The sequence below is a fragment of the Acinonyx jubatus genome, chromosome B1, assembly GCF_027475565.1.
Source record: "Acinonyx jubatus isolate Ajub_Pintada_27869175 chromosome B1, VMU_Ajub_asm_v1.0, whole genome shotgun sequence".
In the NCBI taxonomy this organism is placed as follows: domain Eukaryota; kingdom Metazoa; phylum Chordata; class Mammalia; order Carnivora; family Felidae; genus Acinonyx; species Acinonyx jubatus.
The window spans coordinates 67,998,398-68,019,759 of record NC_069382.1 but is presented as its reverse complement, the minus strand read 5'-3'; the positions used below and the strand labels follow the sequence as shown (position 1 = coordinate 68,019,759).

Here is a 21,362-nt window from a genome sequence, read left to right as displayed (position 1 = left end):
AGGTTCCTCAGCAAGTCACAGGAGGCCCTCAGAGAAACACGGAAATGATCTACATAAACAATTGGAACAGTTAACCTTCTGGGCTCTTTTCCTTTCCCTTAGAAACATTTGTTTCTTATTTTTAAAGCAATTAAAAGCAAATCTACTCATTTCAGGAAATGTGGGAAAACATCAAAATGTAAGGCTAAGAAAACAAAAATCATCTATAATCTTCTGTCCCAGTAATTGGTTATATTATTTATATACTGACCTCTGGTATTTTCCCCATCCCTTTCTTTTCACCTAAAAAAATGGAAATTGTTTTTAGAAATTTAAGAAGTATAGCTTATGATCAGAGCCTAGACTCTGGAATCCAACAGATCTTTTGAATTCTGGTCACATTACTTCTTAGCTTTGTAACATTAGACAAGTTAAGCAACCTCTCTAAGCCTTGCTTTTATCCTCTGAAAAAAAGGGGGGTTGGGGGGTGGCGATAACACACCTTCTACAACTGGCTTTTAGGATGCATTTAAAGTCCTCAACCTGATGCCTAACATATATGCACATCCCAGAAAGCTTTTGCTGTAACTATTATTATTATTACACGTTATTACACATATACATTATACAATTGCACAGTTCATCAGTCTTCGGCTGCCTTTATTTGTTTTTTCAGTATCTACTGTATGCCAAGCATTGTTCCAGAAACTCCAAATAAGAAAATTAATAAATAAATGCCCATTTCTATTTATTTTCTTAGGGTTTACATTTCCACCAGGAGAAAGAGGCAAACAGGCAAAGAAAATAAACATTTGGGACTGTCTTGTATATACAGTGTGTCACAATTGTTTTACTAAATATTTTACCACAAGAGTTTCTCTTATAATTAAATATTTTTAAGTAGCATCACTTTAACTGCCATACAATAATCTAGCCCAGTGGTCAACAAACTGTCAAAGGTAGATAGTAAAGTATTTTAGGCTTTGACAGCCATCCAGTCTCCATCACAACTATTCCCCCAGCAAGTGTTCAACTCTGCTATAGCACAAAAGCAGTCAAAAACAATATATCAGCAGATGGATGTGACTGTGTTCCAATAAAACTTTATTATTGACATTGAAATTTGCGTTTCATAGAATTTTCAAGTGTCATAGAAATGTTATTATTCTTTTGATTTTTTTCAGCCATTTAAAACTGGAGAAAGCATTTGTAGCTCACAGGGCATTCAAAACAGGCGAGGGGCCAGCTTTGGCCCACAGACTGTAGTGAATCAGCCCCTGATCTAGTCTATGAGCATACTGTATTTCATTTACCATTTCTCTACTTTAGCACATCGAATTATTTCAATGATACATTTTCTAAACTATTATTTTAAAAGCTGTTCTCAATCTTCCAAAGGGAGCTTTAAGCTGATAGGAATAATTTATTTTCGATTAGTATTCCGTGTTTTTCTCCACATCCATTCATGTCCCCTCAGCAAAATATTTTGAGTACTGACTATAACATAAAAACATTCCATCCTGCTCTGCTGGAAATCCATGCACCTCAGGCAAGGGGGATTTCTAGAAAGCAAGAAGAAAGTAGGATGAGTAGTACCTCTCAGGCTGAGCGTGGGTGGGGTGGGTCCCATCCACACACTGGTCTTCTTGCTGAGTCTCTGTGCATATGGCCCTTGAGATAACAGTAGTCAGTATGGCTCCAGATCTCAGGGCTATGAGTACTACTGTGAAAATAATTCCACTTTTTATAAAATATGGCTGTTAAAAGAATTAAATGAACTTTGATAGATCTGAAGGGATGACAGAAAAATAGCCTCTGAAAACAGGAAACTGGTTAAAGCAACTTACCCTGAAGTGTTTCAGAGATGAGGGACATTCATCTCTTCACATTCAGGTTTGTCAAAATGATGCAGTACTGTACTCTCTAGAGAAATCTTAACAGTGAAGAGATAAAATTTTAACTGTCAGAGTGGTGAGAAAGCAGGTTTTCAAAGATATGTGGGTGTTCGTGTGAATTAAAGGTTATACAGCTGCCTTAAAAATGAGACTTGCCAGAAAACTTATTTTTTTCCCCAAAATCTGAATATCTCCTCTACTGCTGGTGTTCTCCCAAGTCATTCTTTATTCGAAAGACAAAGAAGACATTCTTCTGAAAAGATGAACATGAAAATTCACCAAGAATGTGCCATATACAATCTCCTTTGCCTGGATTTATGAAATGCCCTCCACTTGGAACATTGACTGCCTAGTTTTGTTGAACTAAAGGTGAATGCTAAGCACGCTGGGTCAAGTTGTGAGTATCTGTCTGCATTTCTCCCCGGGCAAAAATTAGTAAAGATGTCCTGAGTTCTGAAATCAAAAACCCTTTCTACCATATGGGCCAAGTTTCAAGACTGCTCCAAGGCTCCCCGCAAACAAGACAAAAAGGGAAGTAGCAATTCAGGTTCAGAGTCCATCATTAAAAATGACTACAAAACCTATCAAAGAAAACAAAGGCCAATCAAAACTTGAGACTCATCTTTGTTATAGGAAATGAATTCTGCCAGATTCCACCACAACTATCCACAACGCATTGAAGACAAACCTCAATGTCTTGGATCTCTAATTGCTAAAAGCAACTGTTGGTGCTGGTGTAATGCCAATGATGATGTAGCAGGTGTCTAGTTGTTAATGATCCCTTAAGTACTGGTTGCTCTAATTTTTTTATCCCAGTAGGGTTTTGGCAATTAAAAATATTAGGCTGAAGGGAAAAGCAGGTAAGATCTCTTGGCTTAGAGTTGGTCAATGTGAACAAGTCAGTGAATGTGAGGGAGGATAAAACAGGAACACAAGATTCTGGGACAGCCTTGAGGAAGGAGGAAATTTGGAGGATTCGATGAGTCCTTCTGCCCAGGGTTTCAAATGTTGTTAATTTACTTATTCAAAACACAAATTTTTACAATGGTCCCTCAATTGTCCTCAAATAGACCTATTAGTTCATGGGTTTCAGACAGAAAGGATTCAGCGAGGCATAGCAAACACGGAGGACTTGCAAGGTCCCCAGGTCAGGCAAGGCCCAGGCCTCAGACAGTTTAGAGTTTAGTGGAGAAAGACAAGTGTGCACACAAATGACAACCAAACAAAAATATCTGCCAGTTGAATGAGTGTTTGAAGGGAACGAGTGAAGGACTAACATAAAGATTGAGCTTTCAGTGCAAAGTTAAGAAATGAAGAAAGGCTGTACCCTAGAATAGCTGTGTGCTGAAATGTCACAATTAATAGGGGAAGAGATTTAGCTGAAAAGGAGCTGAGAATATGAGGTGTGGTAGAAAAGGAAATCACAAATGTTGATTCTATCCCTGACTTATCACTGGTCTCCACAGGATGTGAGCCAGGTCCTTCAGTCAGCTTGACTGAGGCACCGAGTTCCCCAAGGTCTGAGAAGAGTACCTTCCAAATCTATCTCAGGGGTGGGTGAGAGTCTAATGATATACTGAAAAATACAGCACTGTCAAATATTTAAAAGAACCAAACTGAGGTTAGGTTTTTATGATTTAAAAAAAAGAGAGGCAGAAGAAAGGCAGAATTCGTCTGTCTCTCTCTTTTTTTTTTTAAATCATAAAACCTATGCATAGGTACATACATAGGTATAAAACCTATGTATAGGTTCTCTATAGCCAACCAAATCCTGATTACAGGGACTTGTACCAGAAACAGATTTCTGGGTGATTTGTAACACTTTTATTCAAACAACCAAAAAAGTATTTATTTACTTATATAACTGTTTTTCACTTTATAAGTTGTTTTCTCTAGGTTGGACTGAGTTAAAATAATCTCCGTATTTCCTCAAGAGTTAGCTAAGTGTGAAGCTGAGGAAGCAGGAAAGGAGAATGTCTTGTGACTTCCTCCATCACAAACTACTTAAATAATCTAAATCATCAGTTCTGCTTTAAAAACAAAGTGTCCTTCTCTGTTCTGAACAGACTAATGGACAGGAACTTCTGCTTTCTAGGTCTGCTCTGGACTGCCACTGTATAAATGAAAACTCCCAGAAAATTCCTATCTTGATATTCCATTTAGAAAACAGAAATCAAATGTGACTTCCGGGGTGGGCGGGTTATGATGGAGCCAGGCTCCACCAACAATCATATTTTGTGAACAAAGTCCTGGTCACATTAGGGTGACCCAGTCCTGGGAAATTTATTAATGTAGATAATAAGGTAGTATTTATTAATGTAGATAAAAGAGCCATGAATTCCTGCCCAGGGTGACCTTCCTACAATGCAAAACTCATCATATGACTCCTCTTCTTCAAACCCTTCAATGATTCCCCATTATCTGCAAGATAAAGTCCATGTCCTTACATGACATAAAACCCAGCCACTCTCCACAGACCACAGCTTTATCTTACTTCATCCCCACCCACAACCCTCCCAAACCCTAGTCTCCTTCTGAACTCTGCAGTTTCCTAAGCACCTCTGCCTTCACAAGTTTTCCACACCTCTATTCTCTCTACCCTTCCAACACCCACCTCATCTCTCACTCCACCCACAGCGACTTAAGATCCAGTTCTGACATTAGCTCTCTGGAAAGTTTTTACAATGCTCCACCCACCACCCTATGCACACATTCTGGGCTAAATTTTCCCTCTCTATGCCTGCAAGTTCTCCTAAAAATATCTCCACTGCAGTCTTATTATACCCATTTTATATGATACATCTGCTTAGCTGTTGCTACCCTCCAAGCTGAGAGAGCTCTGTGAGAACAGGGAATATTTCTTAATCACTTTTGGACCTCCATCTCTTGACATGATGTCTGCATGAAAGCAAGCATTCAAAAAATGTTAGTGAATGAATGAATGAATTTTTCAGAATCCCTTAAGTTTTATCTATAGCTCTGAAGATCCAAGGAATAGTCAATTGTCTCAGAATCGAAGTTTGGTTGGTGTGATACCCTTGCAGTAAACAGTGATTTCATTGTCCTCACTCTAAATGAGTTAAGAAAGATTAGAGAGAAACTTGAGAAATGGAGGTGAGGATATGCAGAGATTTCCATGACCAGGTTCTATCCAGCTTGTGCTCAATAGTCACTCCATGTTTCCATAATCCTGTGAGTCACTGGAATAATGAAAATGGGGGTGGTGGAAAGACCCACCGGCCTCTCTCCTCCTGACCCCAGATCACTGTCATGAGAAGGGGAATAGTTAAGGCATCATGGCTACATTCAGGAATCAGACTGCGGGACAGTGGGAAAAAGCAGGTTACAATCCCAATATGTGATTAACTGGGAAAGCCCCAGGCTACAACCTTGGAGACTAACACATGATATGAAGGGCTTATGGGAGATAGTATAGTACAGTGATGAAGAACAAGGTTATGGGGTTCTTCCAACCCCACTACACATGACCTCTCGACCTTTGGAGGACATGTGTTATATTCGGAGCTTCATTTTTTTCCACAGAAAATCTGTCTAATAATATCTGATGCATGGGGCCATTGGGAAATTCAGTGACATAATAAATGTAAAGTGTTCAGTGTTCCCCAGATGGTAGATATCGTTACAATCCACTATCAACTCCAAGCACTTTCTTTAAATGACCATGTTAGGTGCCTGTTTACTTAGTTCAAGTAAACATTAATCCAGATAAACAAATTTAGAAAATCTAAGCAAACTTATCACAAAGGGCTAAATCAGCTTTAAACCTGGATGAAAATAAAAGGTAACATGTACTGAGCCTTATGATGTGTTAGGCACTTTTAGAAATATTTTTTTACACGTCAACTCACTTCATTTGCACAACTTCATGAGCTAAGCACTGTCCTCATCATTATTTTCACTCTCATCATCCTTATTATACTAATGAAGAAACAAGGCTCACAGCGATTAAGTTCATTTATCCCAGGTCACACAGCCACTTGATTCACAACTGGTATAGAATCAGGATTCAAACTAGAAGTCTAGATTGCTAGTTATTATGAACTGAATTGTGTTCCTCCAAATTTATATGTTGAAGCTCTCAGTACCTCAAAATGTGATTGTATCTGGAGATAAGGCCTTTACAGAGGTACTTAAACAGTGCCTGGGTGGCTGAGTCAGTTAAGCATCCAACTTTAGCTCAGGTCATGATCTTGTGGTTCATGAGTTTGAGCCCCCATTGGGCTCTCTGCTGTCAGCGCAGAGCCTACTTCAGATTCTGTCTCCCTCTTTCTCTGCCCCTTGCCCTCACCCTCTCTCTCTCAAAAGTAAATAAAACATTTTAAAAATATTTTTAAAAAGAGGTAGTTAAGTTAAAGTGAGGCCATATGGTAGACCCTCATCCAAAATGACTGGTATTGTTATAAGAAAATATTAGAATTCAAAGAGACACCAGCGATGGGCACACACAAAGGAAAAGCCATGTGAGAGGAACAAGATAAGGTGGCCATCTGCAAGCCAAGGAGAGAAGTCTCAGAAGAAAGCAAACCTATGGACACCTTGATCTTAGATTACCAGCCTCCAGAACTGTGAGAAAATAAATGTATGTTGTTTAAGCCACCCCGCCTGTGGTATTTTGTGACGGCAGCCCTAGAAAACTAATATGACAACCCACACCCTTAACTACAAAGCTATTTGAATTAGAGAGCTCACAGCTTCTTCCCCATGTTTAGAACAGTGCTTCTAGAAAGTAAATGCTATCAATTACGACTGAATATGACTGCAATATTTGTCCATTCACTGAAATCAGAATGAGGCTGTCTAGTCCTTCTGCACCCGTGTGGTCCATAGACCAATCTAAAGATGGAAACAGATTTAGTGCTAATGGAAAGATCATAACCTTGAGCTCAGGAAGGTTCTGAGCGGATCCCGAAGGTTCTGAGTGGATCCTGAAATCAGTGGCAAAAGATTCGGGCCACCGAATTCTCACACAGGCCACTGGTGTCAGCCCCACAAAGATTCTTGACTTTTGTGTTCACCGATGTAGCCCCCAATGACTAGAAGAGCAGCTGGCACAGAGTAGGTGCTCAATAATGTATTTCTTAAAAGGAGAAAAGACGAATGTGAGCAGATTGCATGGAACTGAGGCACATGCATGTTTTATGCTGTGGTAACTAGTCATGTCCTTTCTATCGCAGCCATGTGTGGGATCAAGGGACAAGGTGCAGAGGCCTGGCAGACAAGGTTACCAGGTCCCCTTGCTTGTCTATGAAGGTATGTAGTGAGCAAACAAGAGGACATTGGAACAGAGTGCTGCTTGGAGGGGATGCCAGCAAACTTGTGTTCGCCAGTGAATTAAAGTATTAAGCTGACCAGTTCAGTTTGATTGCTAAAGATAAAACCTTAGGGCTTTTCTGATAAAGAACACAATCTTTTCCATCCAGATTTTTAACAATAAAACGTGATTCCTACATTCCCAAATAAATATTTTAAGAAAGTTGGTACATACGTCCAAGATTTTTAGGATTTAGAGCCCATGTGTTTCCAGGTTGTAGGGACAGCTATATTATGCTCATTACTCCCTACACAATGCTTCTGTCCTCACCTGAGACCCTAAAACCACATGAAATATGCAGGTGCTGTCCCCCCGCTCTGGCAACTGCCCCATCACTCAACACATACAGTGCTGTGCACATGGACTCAAAAAGAGAGTGGAAAATACACACTGGATTTCTCCTACTTTATAATAAAATGAGGCAATGCAAGTTGGGAAACAGTGAGCAACTAGGGATCTACAATGAATTTATATGGAAGTTGGTGGGGTGCCTACAGTTTGTCATCTAAGCAGCCTTGACATACAGAATTCTTGGAACCAGGCTACCTTAATTCGGTATGACAGCTCTGTGGCAGTAAGACAGCATTCTAAAAATAAAGCATACATAATGCATCTTCCATGCTGGGCATGAAAAATAGCATAATGGTTAAATGCTACCAAAATGGTGTCCCTTGGGATTCATTCACATTACTGTGAAGACCGCTAGGGAAGTTTGGGCAAAGCTGCTAAATCGAAGATCACAGAGGGGTGCTGGATCTTCTTATGCTCTTGACTTTTATATGAATGCAGTCTGCTTTTCTAACCTTAGATAAACATTTTAGAATATTTTGTTAAAAAAAATTAAATGTATCAGCACCGTATAGTATCTGGTGACCTTTGAAATGATTTAAGACTTTTGCAATAGTTTGGCAGAAAATACACTACTATGTTCAGTCATGTTTGCATCTACATGATCATTTATGGTAAAACAAGAAAATCTGGTAAGCATTGGTTTGCATTAAAAAAAACAAAAAACAAAAAGCTTGCAGCAATGTTCAGAGTGATATGTCCTACTTGTCTTGCATAAAAATATCATCAATGTTAAATTGTTGAATTGAAAAAAGAAATTAAGTAGACATGTTGGTGTAGTGGCAAATTAGAAATCACCATGCTAAAATGTGCCCATTTTTGCCACTATCCCATAATTATACCAAGTTATATCTGAGAGGCAATATGGGTTAAGAGAATCAAGTTGAGGAGGCTTTAGTATCAGACAGAATGGTTACAAATTCTAGTTCCATTGCTCATTAGCTATGTGTCCTTGGACAAGTTTCAGAAATCTTGCCGAATTTCAGGATTCCCGTATTTAAAGTATCAGTAGTATCTGCTCTATATAATGGTTAAGTGATACAATAGACATAAGACGCCAAATGCAGTACAGGAATGCTGTGATGCATAACACTAGATTCATTATAAACTCACAATTGAAGAAGGTGTTATTATTTCAGAAAATGATTTTTTAAAGACAGCCCTTTGATGGTATATTCCGATTCAACTGTGCATTTCCCACACAGATAGGCCCAGGATAGGCATCTGCTCCAGTGATAATTGCTAGATTTTGTAGTATGGTACACCACTGGCACGGCCTACCTAATTACAACCTTGCCTTTCCTCAAGTACACCCGTCCTCTTTTCTGGGTTATCTTTGGAGTAGCATCTGTCAAAAACTGGTTGGTATACAGTACAAGGTCAGCGAGTCCACTGATTTCACATACATATTTTTTGTATTCAAGGAGAATCACATAGAAGTCATCAAATTATACGATCAAGGACCTGTCCCAAGCTAGCCTGAGCTAATGGCTCTGTGCTGAAAGGATCACCCACAACAGTTTTAGTAATTAAGAAACAAACAAAACCTGAAGACAAGCTTTGTAACGGAGACCTTTCGTCTTTGGACTGAATCAACGGAAAGATCAATCTGAGAGGCTGGGGGCAGGTAGATCATTTAATCATAGCATTTGATTCTCTTTTACATCTCTTCTTGCATCTCACGTATCCTTTTTACATACAGGCAATTTACATGACTTCGAGCAAAGTTCGTAATTACTCTGGGCCTCCACCACCGTGTCTACAAAACGTTTTTCATGGAGTACTCGCCTTGTAAAATTTTTATGAGGATTTAATGAGATAACTCATGAACAGTACCTAAAACGGTGCCTAGTATATCCTAACCTCAACATTACTTTTGCTGTGGTTAGGGTAGTTGACTCCTTGAGAGAAAAAGAGGCTCTCGTAGCCTGTACTCGTGCATCACTGTGTAAGCCATCTATTTCACTATATTAAATAACCAGATACACTAATATGTTGTGGTGATGGAGGGAGAAGACCTCCTTAACGGCCCTTAATGGATTTGTTGAAGGAAGCAGATTGATGAAAATAGGAAAGACAAGGAAGTTCTTTCTGGATATCCAACTTATTGTATGACCGAGAGCAATCTTCTTCTATCTTTTTTTTTTAATTTTTTTTTTAATGTTTATTTTTGAGAGAGACAGAGAGAGACAGAGTGTGAACAGGGGAGGGGCAGAGAGAGAGGGAGACCAGAATGCGAAGCAGGCTCCAGGCTTCGAGCTGTCAGCACAGAGCCTGACATGGGGCTTGAACTCACAAACCGTGAGATCATGACCTGAGCCGAAGTTGGACGCTCAACTGACTGAGCCACCCAGGCGTCCCTATCTTTTATCAACTTAAAGTGAAGGTTAAAAAACTTCTACTGCACAGGTTTTTTGGAAAGATTTACTTAGATAAGCCAAATATCTATATTTGATTCACAATACATACTAGCTGTGTTCTTGGTACTGTGGTATGTTCTTGGTTTTTATTCCCATAAGGTTAGGAATTCCCTGGGCCTGCACTGATGGATTATTAACAAGGCATAAAGAATCAGAAAGCTACAGTATGCTCACACCCAAGTGTGGGTAAATAAGATTAGGTAAATACGTATAGAGAGGGCAGGGCAAAGGCCCCAATATGAAGGTATATGAGGTAAACAAGATTAGGTATTCAGGGCGGAAATGCCCCCCAGCTTAGTACAAAGGCAGAAAGCTGCTTTCACAGGAAGGAAGAACCAAATTAGGTAAACAGGTAAATAGGGCTATAGACAGGCTGTGGGGCAAGGTTGCCCAGAGCAGAGATAATTAGCAAAAGAAAGGTGCCTTGTTGACCTTGAGGTTGCATGCTCTGTCTTTCTTGTCCCCTAGACCAGTTTAGGTTAACAGACATAGTGCCTAAGTCTGCTGTAAACAACCTTCCCCTGGAACCAGGATTTTGTTTCATATTAACGCAAACCCCTAACCCCACATATCTTCAAACCCCCCCTTCCTTCACGTCCATGAGTTACTGTTCACAGTTTCATTGTCTCTTTGTGCACGTGCATCACCATGTTTGTAAGCCTTCTGATCCTAATGAAAATGGAACAAGGACCCTCAATTGGGGCTCTTGTCTTTTCCCGGACATTAGCCATCTCTCGCATTTTAATCCTGTGTCCCGCTTTCTTGCTAGACAAGAAAGAACTCTAGACCCAGAGTTTACAACGGTTCTGAGCATGAATTTATTTTCACAAACATTAATCAAAAGTCAGAACAGAAACAACGCTTAGGACAGGATTACTTGCAGGACTTTCTGACTACTCACTCTCCCAGATATTAAAATATCTACTTTTAGACCAAGCCAGATCATCAGAGAAATACATACCTAAACTAAATCCAGCACTTCCTCCTACAGAAAACACATTATTGAATAACTATAGTGTGAGGCCAGCAGACTATATTGATGGTCCTCATAAGAATAAGCTCTATCAACCTTATTATTTGCATAATACAGAGACTGCCAAGGACATTTCCCACTACCTCTAGGATGAGCTCTTTGTAAGATCCTCCAGGAGAAATCTAGGCCTAAAATTGTTAGTACTAAAACAAATGTTTAGGGCTAAAAATGTTAGTACTTGTCCTCAGTATGGGAAGATGGAAGCAAATACAGATTTACTGTTAGGAGTCAGTGGAACAGGCTCAGACTATATTCCTGCATTCATTCAAAAATATTTAGTGAACACCTACTATGGGCCAGACTCCCCACTAGAATCTAGAAATGATAAAACAAGACAGGAAATATCTCTGCCTTCACACATCTACAGACCTAGTGGGAAAAAAAGATGATTGAATGAACAACCAAAATACAAAGAGATGATACAGAATGAAGCAGAAATAGGTCGTGGGTAACTAGATAAAATCTATCACCTCCTTATGTAGACAGGGAGGCTGAAACAAATCTAAGCTTGGACCAAAAGAAGAATAAGAGGCTCCCAGAGGAAAGTACACACTTCTGTGGAAATCAAGAAAGGGAAGACATGTCAGGAAAAGCCTAGAAATTGGTGGATGGAGAGAGAGATACCAAGAAGCTAAGACTGTCCACATACATCTCCTACCATGAGCAGAACTGAACTATTTATGTACTTTATATCAATGTAATAGCCTACATAAATAGAATTATATTGTGTAGAGTGTTCATAACTATATTTAAATCATCTCATAGACTCCCGAGGAAATTGGCTTGATTTTACGTCTTTAAATAACTACATAGGAGAAGTGAAAAAACAAAGAAAGATATAGTATTGTTTGAGATATAATCTTAGGTATTTAACTCATCACATGGAGAGTCATATCAATACAACCTCATTGGTTTCTTTCCATCACTACTTACTTTCGAAACAAGAGAAGAATGCTAGGATATATTGGGATTATAAACCTCTCCTTCAAATCGAATGCAACTGCACTCTTTATTCCCAAAAATGCTGGATATTCAGAGCACAGAATGAAATATATTCAAGGAATCCTGGTTTTGAAAAAGTTTAACTGAGCAATCAAGAAACCAGGGTTTTAGACCTGTTCATGTCACATAAAGAAATGATATCTATGTGAGGACTGGAGGCTATGTGAGTGACTCAGTGAGCTTGGTACCTCATGTGTATAGCGTAGTAACAAAAATAGACAATATTTATCGAAGGTTTACTGTGTGACAAGCACTCATTCCACGTATTTTTCATGGATTCACTAACAATAACCTCATGAGGCAGGTATTATTGTCACTTTACAGTGGAGGAAACTGAGCCATACAGAGATACTGTAACATTTCTGGGTCCCATGGTTGGTAACAGCTCCAAGTTCCTACCCACTATCTTATTCTTTGGACTTTCATCCAAGAGCATCCCAGGGGAGTGCCATATTGGGGTACTATGCCTTAGGATCTATTCAAGAATTCACCTTCTCTACACAGGGGCTTTTATGACAGGATAGGCAATGACAGTATAGGATAATAAGAGTCACTCTATGCTATGTGTTGCTTTGCCCAAGACAGACTTGGTATATACCCATTATCTCAATGCCCACTAATATCTTCTTTTACTCCAGGGTGTTCCACTTTGGATAATAAGTAACACAGTCACCTAAGCCCAGTGGTTTAGAGCTTATGTTCTGCAGCTTGCCGGGTCTATGTTTGAAACTCAGCTTAGCCATTTACTAGCTGTGGAAGTTGAGGCCGATTATTTTGGCTAAATAAGTCTCAATTTTCATATCCACTAAATGTAAATAATAGTGGTATCTACCTTACAGCACTGTTGTGAGAAACATACAGTCAAGGCATGTATGAATTGTATGAATCAATTATTATCGTGCATGGCCAACAGCGAGCACCCAATAAAAATTAGCTTTTACCAACCTTTTGTTAAATGTTTGAGTTGTATCAGCACAATCATGATGGACTATTTTGTGAACTGGAGACATCGAAACATACCTGTGAATCTGAAGCACTTAGACATGAACCAGGATAAGTAAGGAATACCAAGTATATCACTGGTACTTCAAGAAGTACTGGTTTTAAGACTAAATTATAATCCTAAAGTCATTGGAAATGCAGTTTAGTTCTTGGCCACTCCCAAGAATCTTAATCCACTCCAGTCCAGGCTCCATAAAATGCTAAATTTTATGACACAAAGCAAGAAAATACTCTTTGAGTCTATGATCCCTTTGTGGTCCTTTTTAGCCTGTTGGGCCAACCTAGATTCATACTGGCAATTTCTGGCATTATTCTGCTTGCAAACACGAGCCACTGACCCACGCTACTTGGTATTCAAAGCCTGGAACAGCCTCAGGATTCAGAGAATATCCTTTATATGGCATAAGCATGGCCACAGATCAGCCCCTTTGCCTGCAACTAAAGTGACTAGCTACATATCCCCAGAACCTGCCAAATCGTCCGTCACCTGAAGAGAGTCTTAGAAATCGGGCTCAATAAATTGCAGTCACAGGCTTGAAGAAACAGTAGGGCTAGTTAGCATATATACTGAACAAATTACCTATTTTTGCTTCATTTTCTCTGCAAAATAAGGAGGTTAAATCCACTGTAAAAGAATCAAAGGGTCGAAGCTAACATGGTCTGGCTCTGGGCCTTTTAAGAAGATTCCATCTGCTGAAGAAAGATAACCCATTTCCCCTTTCCTTTCAAAAACTCCTAACGAATGAAATTCTACTTACTTCCATAGTAACCTCTCTAATAATATGCCTGACTGTCAGCAAGTTCTTTGCCTCCACCCCGCTTCCTCTTCTCATCATGCAAATTGCCACTGGCTTTAATTAGATTTAATAAGCCACCGGGAAGTGCAGGGAGGGAAATGGAGAGCAAAGATTACACAGTGTGGGCTTACTCTTGCATGTTGAGTACAGCATTTCCCTGGAACTCTCATATCCTCCCAAAGCTGGGAAAGTAAAGAATGCCAAACGTATGGAAAGACATGCTGCTGCTGTCCAAATGTGAAACGTGGGTGGAGAAAATCATTTCGAAAAGGAGAGTGAGGGAAAAGAGAAAAATCAACCCGAATCCCCAACAGCTGCAAATAACGAAGCAAGTGAAGCTGTTACCTTGGATGAACTCTGATTTCCTGCTCACAGACGGCAGGGTCCTGTTGAGCCCAAGGATCCTGTCCAGGTGGAAGGCGAACACCTCACTCATGTCCAAGGGCTGCTTGAGCAGTCCACAGGGGCTGGGGCTGCAGCCGGGCACAGAGCCAGCGGCGCTCCCCTCCAGCACCAGCAAGCGGGCTCCGCTCTTCGAGGAAATTGGGTGAAGACCGGCCACGGCACCATCCGCCAACAGGCGCATTCTGAGGATGTCTTCTTTGCTCAGCCACGAGGGGGCGCTCTCGCTGTAGATCCTGATGTTGCTCTCCCTGGTCTCGGGTCGCTGAAAATCTGAGCCACCAACCTGCACCCCTGAACCCCGTATCAACCTCCAGGGTCGTTCCCCAACCTTGCCCAGGTTTCCTCCCTGCACTTCAGCATCAGCTGCCCTTGCAGCTTCCTGTGGCTGAAGGGATGGCCCAACCAAAGCCTCCTGCCCCAGGGCCGGAGATGCCACTGCATACTTCTTTCTGCGCTTGGGTTTCACTGTGCCACGGATATTGGCAGGCTTGCTGCGCTTGGAGCGTAGGGTAATGTACACCACGTTGAGCGGCAGCGTGGTCCCATTGCCCTGGGACTCTGGAGGGGCCAGGGTACCATCCAAGGGTATCTCAGGGAAGGGCGCCTCGACGGTGTCACGACCCTGGTGCGGCCCCTTTTCTGCTGCCCTTGCTTGCTGGAGAGAGGCACGTCCCACCTGGCTCACCAGAAAGCCCAAGTAGATGGCGCAGGCAGTGCCCAGCAGGAGGTTCCTCCGGGTCCTTGGGCGCCGGCTGCTCCAGAGTTTACGTACCCGCGGGACGCACAGGGAGCAGATGAACCAGTTTATGAGTTGCCCTGGCTTGTCTGGACAGGTCATTTCTCTGCTGCATCCACATGTTGAGCAGACTTTAAAGTCTGCAGTTGGTTCCTGCTGACATGATGCATGGTTTCCTGAATTCAGCTGTCGCCTCTGCTTAGGTATATAAGTGGTCTCCAGTGGGTAGAGTAAAGGTGGAAGTGTAAAGGGTTGGTGATGAAGTTGGGAATGTTTCCGACGCTCGCCACGACAAACCTTTTAAACTCCTATCAGCTTCCCCGAGGAGAAGTGTGGCTTGTGTCTGAGAATGAATGGAAACAGAGTTAACTGAGTCACAATCTCAGACGAGTTCAGTTCCTCTTCAAGAGTAAAGGGAAAAAAAAAAGTAACTCTTTCCTTTCATAAATATCACCACCATGAAATGTTTTTTTTTTAAAGAGAGTTTAACAAATAGACACAAGATAGATGTATAGATTTGATGCTCAGTTTAGAGTAATGAAAACAAAGCCCTAAAATCCAAGAATATTTTATAACTTGTAGCTGGAGTCATTTAATTTGATTCTGAAAGAAATGTATTGACATTTGACCAACTCAGCCTTTTCCTTTTTGACATTTAGAAATAATTTAAGACAAGTGATAGGTAGTTTTTAAAAACAATCTATTGCCAACATCCCGTGTTTACTTTTTAAAGTCCTGCATTACAAATTGGGCAGAAGCATCAAGTACTAACATTCAGTTTCAGAAACATATTATCTTAATCTGATGGTACAGTTTTTTCTTCAGAGTATGTTTCAACATCCTGCATTAGGAATTATTGTAATATGAAACCATAAACATCCATATATCTTAACAGAAGTTACATTGATTCAGTCACACACACACACACACACACACACACACACACAACACAAATCCGACTGCTTTTCATTCCTTTTCTTCCCACAAAAGTCAGCTGAAAGAAAATAAAGGGATCTTAAGCTCTATTTTTTCACATTATGAAAAAGAAGAACTCACAAGCAACCTTACTTACACAGCTGGCCCCATGCTTGGCTCCAGGAAGAATGTAATCCCTGACTGTAATGCAAAGAACTTTTAAAGGCTGAAGCATGTAAGTAGAACATATTTCATGGTCAAGAGTGTTCCACATTTCAAATATTTCAGCTCAGCTTTAAAAGCTCCCTTGAAAACTACTGATTGCAAAGCAAAACAGTTACTTGTGAACTGGCTGCTGCTATCCCAGTTTTCAGATGCCTAAGTTTTTTTTTTTAAATAGTTTAAAAAATAAACTTTGATTTTAAATTCTGGAACAACAAAAGCCGTACAGAAGCAGTTTTCATTCAAATAATTTTCCACTTATTCTTAACCTCTGGGAGCCCTCTAGTGTCCTGTTTGGAAACAGACTCAGAAATGTCAGTCTCCTAAGTTAAAACGGGATTGGGAGTGTTTGCTTGGCAGCAGCCGGATAAATACTTTATAAAATGAGGAATCCCGTTGCCCTGCTGTCCCTCCCACGTAGCTGGGGATTTAGAGCACCCAGGTTCCCGGAACTACGACTCACCTTACCATCTTGACTGTTTACAGAGTAACATGTGTCTGCCAACTCTTCTGAGAAGAAGGGGCCTACAGGTTTATAAAAAGGTAAGAAAGGGTTAATTTCCAAGAGGAAAAAAATAGAACAGTGAGATAAGAGTACGTACAGATAGGCGAAGACATTTATAGTGTGGTCTTGCACAGTGCAACAGCTCACAAAAAGAAGTCAAGGATTCTCTCTGATTGGAGGTTGTTTTAAAAACAGGTTAGTAATTGGCTTGGGGAGATTGCATGTCCTGGCACAAAGGTAGGGTTGATGACCTCTGGGTGTCATTTAAGCTCCTTTTTTTTTTTTTTTTTTCTTCTATGGCAAATAGAGTCAGAAGGCAGGAAGGCTACAGGGAACATTTTCCCCACTGGAAAAGAAGTTTGAGATCCTGGGGTGGGGAGTGGGTAAGAGATTAGCGTACGATATATAATCCTAAAACTACTACATTTTAAAATGCAATAAAAAATAAAAGATCAGGGAATTAAAATATAGAGAAAAGGAAAGAACAATCTTCTAAGTGATAAAATGCCAAAAAAATTCTAATACAACTGTTACTTTAGCACTCGAACTCAGACCTCTCTGTTTTTTTAAAAGTTCTGCCACATAGAGAAAGGAGAGGAACAATTCCACTGTTGACAATGGCCTAGAAGTACCTGTGGATTTTGGCTAACCTTCATGAGAATTCAAGCATTTTTCCAAAAGCATTTTTCTTTGTGTTCCAAAACTCTTAAAGCTCACTTCCATGAGCACAAGATTATTTTCTCGGTGCTAAATGTTAAGTTCTTGAAAGGAAGCCATGACAGCGTTGCTTTATTATAACCATATTATTATTTTCACACATCGAGAAGAACAACTGACCTCTCAAAATTAAAAGTGCACCTCAAATTAAAAGCAGACGCCAGGTTGTAACAAACAGAAGCCTCTGCTGGCTGTTTCTAAAGCAATTTAATTTTTAGTGAAGAAACATTTCAGAGTTAGACGAGAGGTGCATGAGTTAGTAAATTTGCTTGGCTGCCACTCTCCCCAAAAAAGGTCTTTTTACTAGAAGAAGACCAGTGCATTGCTTCCCCTTACAGCCACAAGAGAGATTAGTAGAGGCTAAAGTGTAGGATATTTAGAGAGTGGGCTCCAGAGAGTGAAAGCCTGGCTTCTAGCCCTTCTTCTCTTCCTAGCTGTGGTCCTTGTGACAGGTAGCCTTACCTCTCTAGCCTCATTTTCCGTCTTTAAGAGAAGACTAATGACAGCATGTACCCCATTGGTTTCTTGTAATGGTTAAAGGAGATAGCAGTGATGGAATGACAATTTGAAATGCTAGTTTTAATATTCTTTATTCCTCTAGCACTTTTTTGAACTTCTCAGAGGCCCTTCTCCTAGCCCAGGCATCTTAACAAGAATCACCATTGCACCAAGGAGGCAGGGGGTCGAGGGAGGTATCATGGTAGATTTAGGAACACACTCATTGAATTGTTGGTATAGTCAATACGTGGATATAACCAACACAGTGGACATGAATGTCCGTCAGATGTAATCAGAAAACAGTTTTCATCATTCTCCCCATTGCCTATTCAAACTTGCTCTGTGGCTTAGTAGTGCTTTCCTACTCCCTTGGGTAAAAAACCCAGATATGACTTTTCTAGTCATACTTAGATTTTTTAAAATGTCTCCACTCATTTTAGTCACACACACACACACACACACACACACACACACACACACACATAATCTGCACCTAACCTGATCAAAATGTTTGATCCAAACAGGGTCAAAATTTTCAAATTTTGTTTAACTTTTCCTTTTCCAGAAATCATCTGTCCCTCAAAAAGCATAGCCAAAACCTACTGAAAAGGGGGAGGGAAAATTCATCCTGGATTGCTTTTTTTTTTTTCCTGTTAAGACCTTCAATTCCTCACCCACATGCCCACTCACCCCACTCGAGTCTCTCTGGCTATTCCCGAGTTGAAGGGTAGTGGGAACAGAAAAGTAGTAACAGTAGAAATGTGTTGCTACTCCATTACATTGTCGTGAATTGATTTATAAGGTCTCTGGACTTTAGTGCAGGTATATAAAGCTGATCATCTGGTGGGCATCTGTAGTTGCTTCAAAAACACCCCTATTACTGTCTCTCCCGCTGGCTGTTGATGTCTCTTCAGTCCCTTGGGACCTGGTAGCCCTCTGTTCTGTTGAGGTCATCTCTTTTCAGGCTGTTTCTCAGCATTTAAAATGGCCAACACGGTGGCTTTCTCATTTGGGCCTGTATATATCGCCCACAAGTGGCCCGATACACACAACCACGATCTTTGGCCTCAGCAACCCCTGGCTTCCCAAGGCAACAACCTATTTCCCTTGGCGTGGTGGAGCCTCATTCTAGAAGGGGGAAGCAGTGGCAATCTATTGCTCATGGTCACTGTTGACACTGAACAGAAAGGTATATTCTACCATCGGGTGTTATGTGGCTCAAGAGAGAAGTTTAATTTTGTTTTGGAAAAATAAACCTCAACTCCTTGAATGAGTACTGGCATGAAAATTTGTTACCACGATATAACAGTCACATATACCTATAACATGTGCATATACATATAACACTCAAAATACTTATTACTGGTATTAATATTATGTGATCAGAGAGACTGATCAAATCCTCATACGTAAAGTACTTTCTCTCCATTAAAAAAAAAAAAATGCGGGGCGCCTGGGTGACGCAGTCGGTTAAGCGTCCGACTTCAGCCAGGTCACGATCTCGCTGTCCGTGAGTTCGAGCCCCGCGTCAGGCTCTGGGCTGATGGCTCAGAGCCTGGAGCCTGTTTCCGATTCTGTGTCTCCCTCTCTCTCTGCCCCTTCCCCGTTCATGCTCTGTCTCTTTCTGTCCCAAAAATAAATAAACGTTGAAAAAATAAATTAAAAAAAAATAAATAAATAAAAAATCCATGAGGAAAACAAAGTGAAAAGACAATTTTTTTTTATTTTTTTAATTTTATTTCATTATTTCTTAATGTTTATTTTTGAGAGAGAGAGAGACAGAGTACAAGCAGGGGAGGGGCAGAGAGAGAGGGAGACACAGAATCGGAAGCAGGCTCCAGGCTCTGAGCTGTCAGCGTAGAGCCTGACGCAGGGCTCGAACTCACAAACCGTGAGATCGTGACCTGAGCCGAAATCGGTCGCTTAACCAACTGAGCCACCCAGGCACCCCAAAAGACAATTATAAGGCTCACTAAAATTACCTGGGAAACTCTGGGGTGCCTGGGTAGCTCAGTCAGTTAAGTGTGCAACTTCGGCTCAGGTTATGATCTCACAGTTCATGAGTTCAAGCCCCGCAGTTGTCAGCACAGAGCCTGCTTCAGATCCTCTGTCTCCCTCTCTCTCTCTGCCCCTCCCTACCCTCTCAAAAATAAGCATTAAAAAAAATTTTTTTTAATTCCCTGGGAAACTTTTTATACCTTTCTGGAGGCAAGAGAAGGTAGTGAGGAAAAGCAACATGAGCAGGAACTGGAGCCTGTCGTAGCATTTGATTTCTTGACCTGTATGATATTTGTGAAAGGATGTTTATCTTGGGACAATCTATTGGCTATCCATTTATGATTTATGAAAGAGGTGGTAGGTAGACAAATAGTCTTTTAATATTCTTTATATCTTGCATATGCTCTGCCTCTGTCTAGAAAAGGAGAAGTAATAATTTTTACATATTTTTATTTACAATAAAGAGTCTATGATACTTTCAGCATTTAAAATTAAATTTAAAAAGTTAAAGAAAAATATCATTGAGAACTTTTAGAATATATAGACACCTAGGCCCCATCCACCTCCCCAGAGATTCTAATTTAATTGGTCTGAGGTAGAGCCCAGCAATCCATAGTTTGAAAAACTTCCAATGTGCGGATTTATAATTCACTCTTCTAAAAGGGAAATGGCTGGGTTCAGAAGCAAATTAACACCTTTATGCAGTTAAGTGATAAGTCTTAGGTTTCATCAGCAGTAAAATAATCTTTAAATCCTTCAAGGCTTCCAGTTGTAAGAACCAAACGCAATAAAGGCTGGTTCTCCTTGAAGCTGGGAAAATTCCAGGACCAGATTGGGCAGTGCGTAGGGCTCCAGATTTCTCACTCACATTTCTCATTTCCCCACTCCTGTCACGTGTACCTTTTGCTGCTACTGTGGGCTCAGGCTCATGTACCTCCTCAGAGCCATTCAGAAAGTGAAAAGGAATATATGAGGACTCCAGTCACTGAAAACCTAAGTATTAAAGCTTTTCCTTGTTGGCCCGTGCTTGTTACATAGATTATACACCTACTACAAATGGACACTTCGTTCCTGGATCTGTGCTGACCAGATCCTTCCACTGGGTTCCTAACCCTTGCTCACAACTTTCCTGACTCTCTAGGACCTATAGCCTTCTAGAACTATAATCCTGGCTTTAGCCTAGGTTCTTGGGTACCCACTCTGTCTTGCTTGTCATACAGAATTTGCTAATACTTTTGCTATCCATTCTAACACCAGGCCTGGGCATCCCCAAGCTGGCCTGTCCTGACCCTGAAAAAACCCTTAGGCTTACAGTCTTTGAAATGTTGTCATAAAGGTATTTGATTGCTACCAAGAAGTTTGTAGTTCCTTAAATTGTGCTCTATACTATATCTGTCTTTAAAACTATATGCAAAAGAAGTTACAGTTATTGTGTTATATTTGATTTAAAAACATGTGCACTTTCATCTGATGTTAGATTATTTAGTCACTCCTAAGGACATCTTTCCTGTCGACCCACATCCACTTGCTGTAGGTAGAAGAAACACTCGAAAAGAAA

General features: G+C 40.6%; 1 protein-coding gene across 2 annotated transcripts in view; it reads right to left on the bottom strand.

The window, feature by feature from the left end:
• The window catches only part of GASK1B (golgi associated kinase 1B), a 48,020-nt gene extending 31,331 nt beyond the window's left edge, over positions 1-16,689 (bottom strand). Inside the window, exons 1-2 of one of the 2 annotated variants that reach the window (XM_015063681.3) lie at positions 16,550-16,689; positions 14,154-15,292 (exon numbers count right to left, since the gene is read on the bottom strand). In XM_015063681.3, coding sequence (XP_014919167.1) covers positions 14,154-15,051 — 898 coding nt within the window. In that variant the 5' untranslated portion in view covers positions 15,052-15,292; positions 16,550-16,689. Of the gene's footprint in view, positions 1-14,153; positions 15,293-16,021; positions 16,261-16,549 lie in introns of those variants that run through there. The other variant, XM_027067985.2, reaches the window with a different exon arrangement.
• Between the last annotated feature and the right edge of the window lie 4,673 nt (positions 16,690-21,362).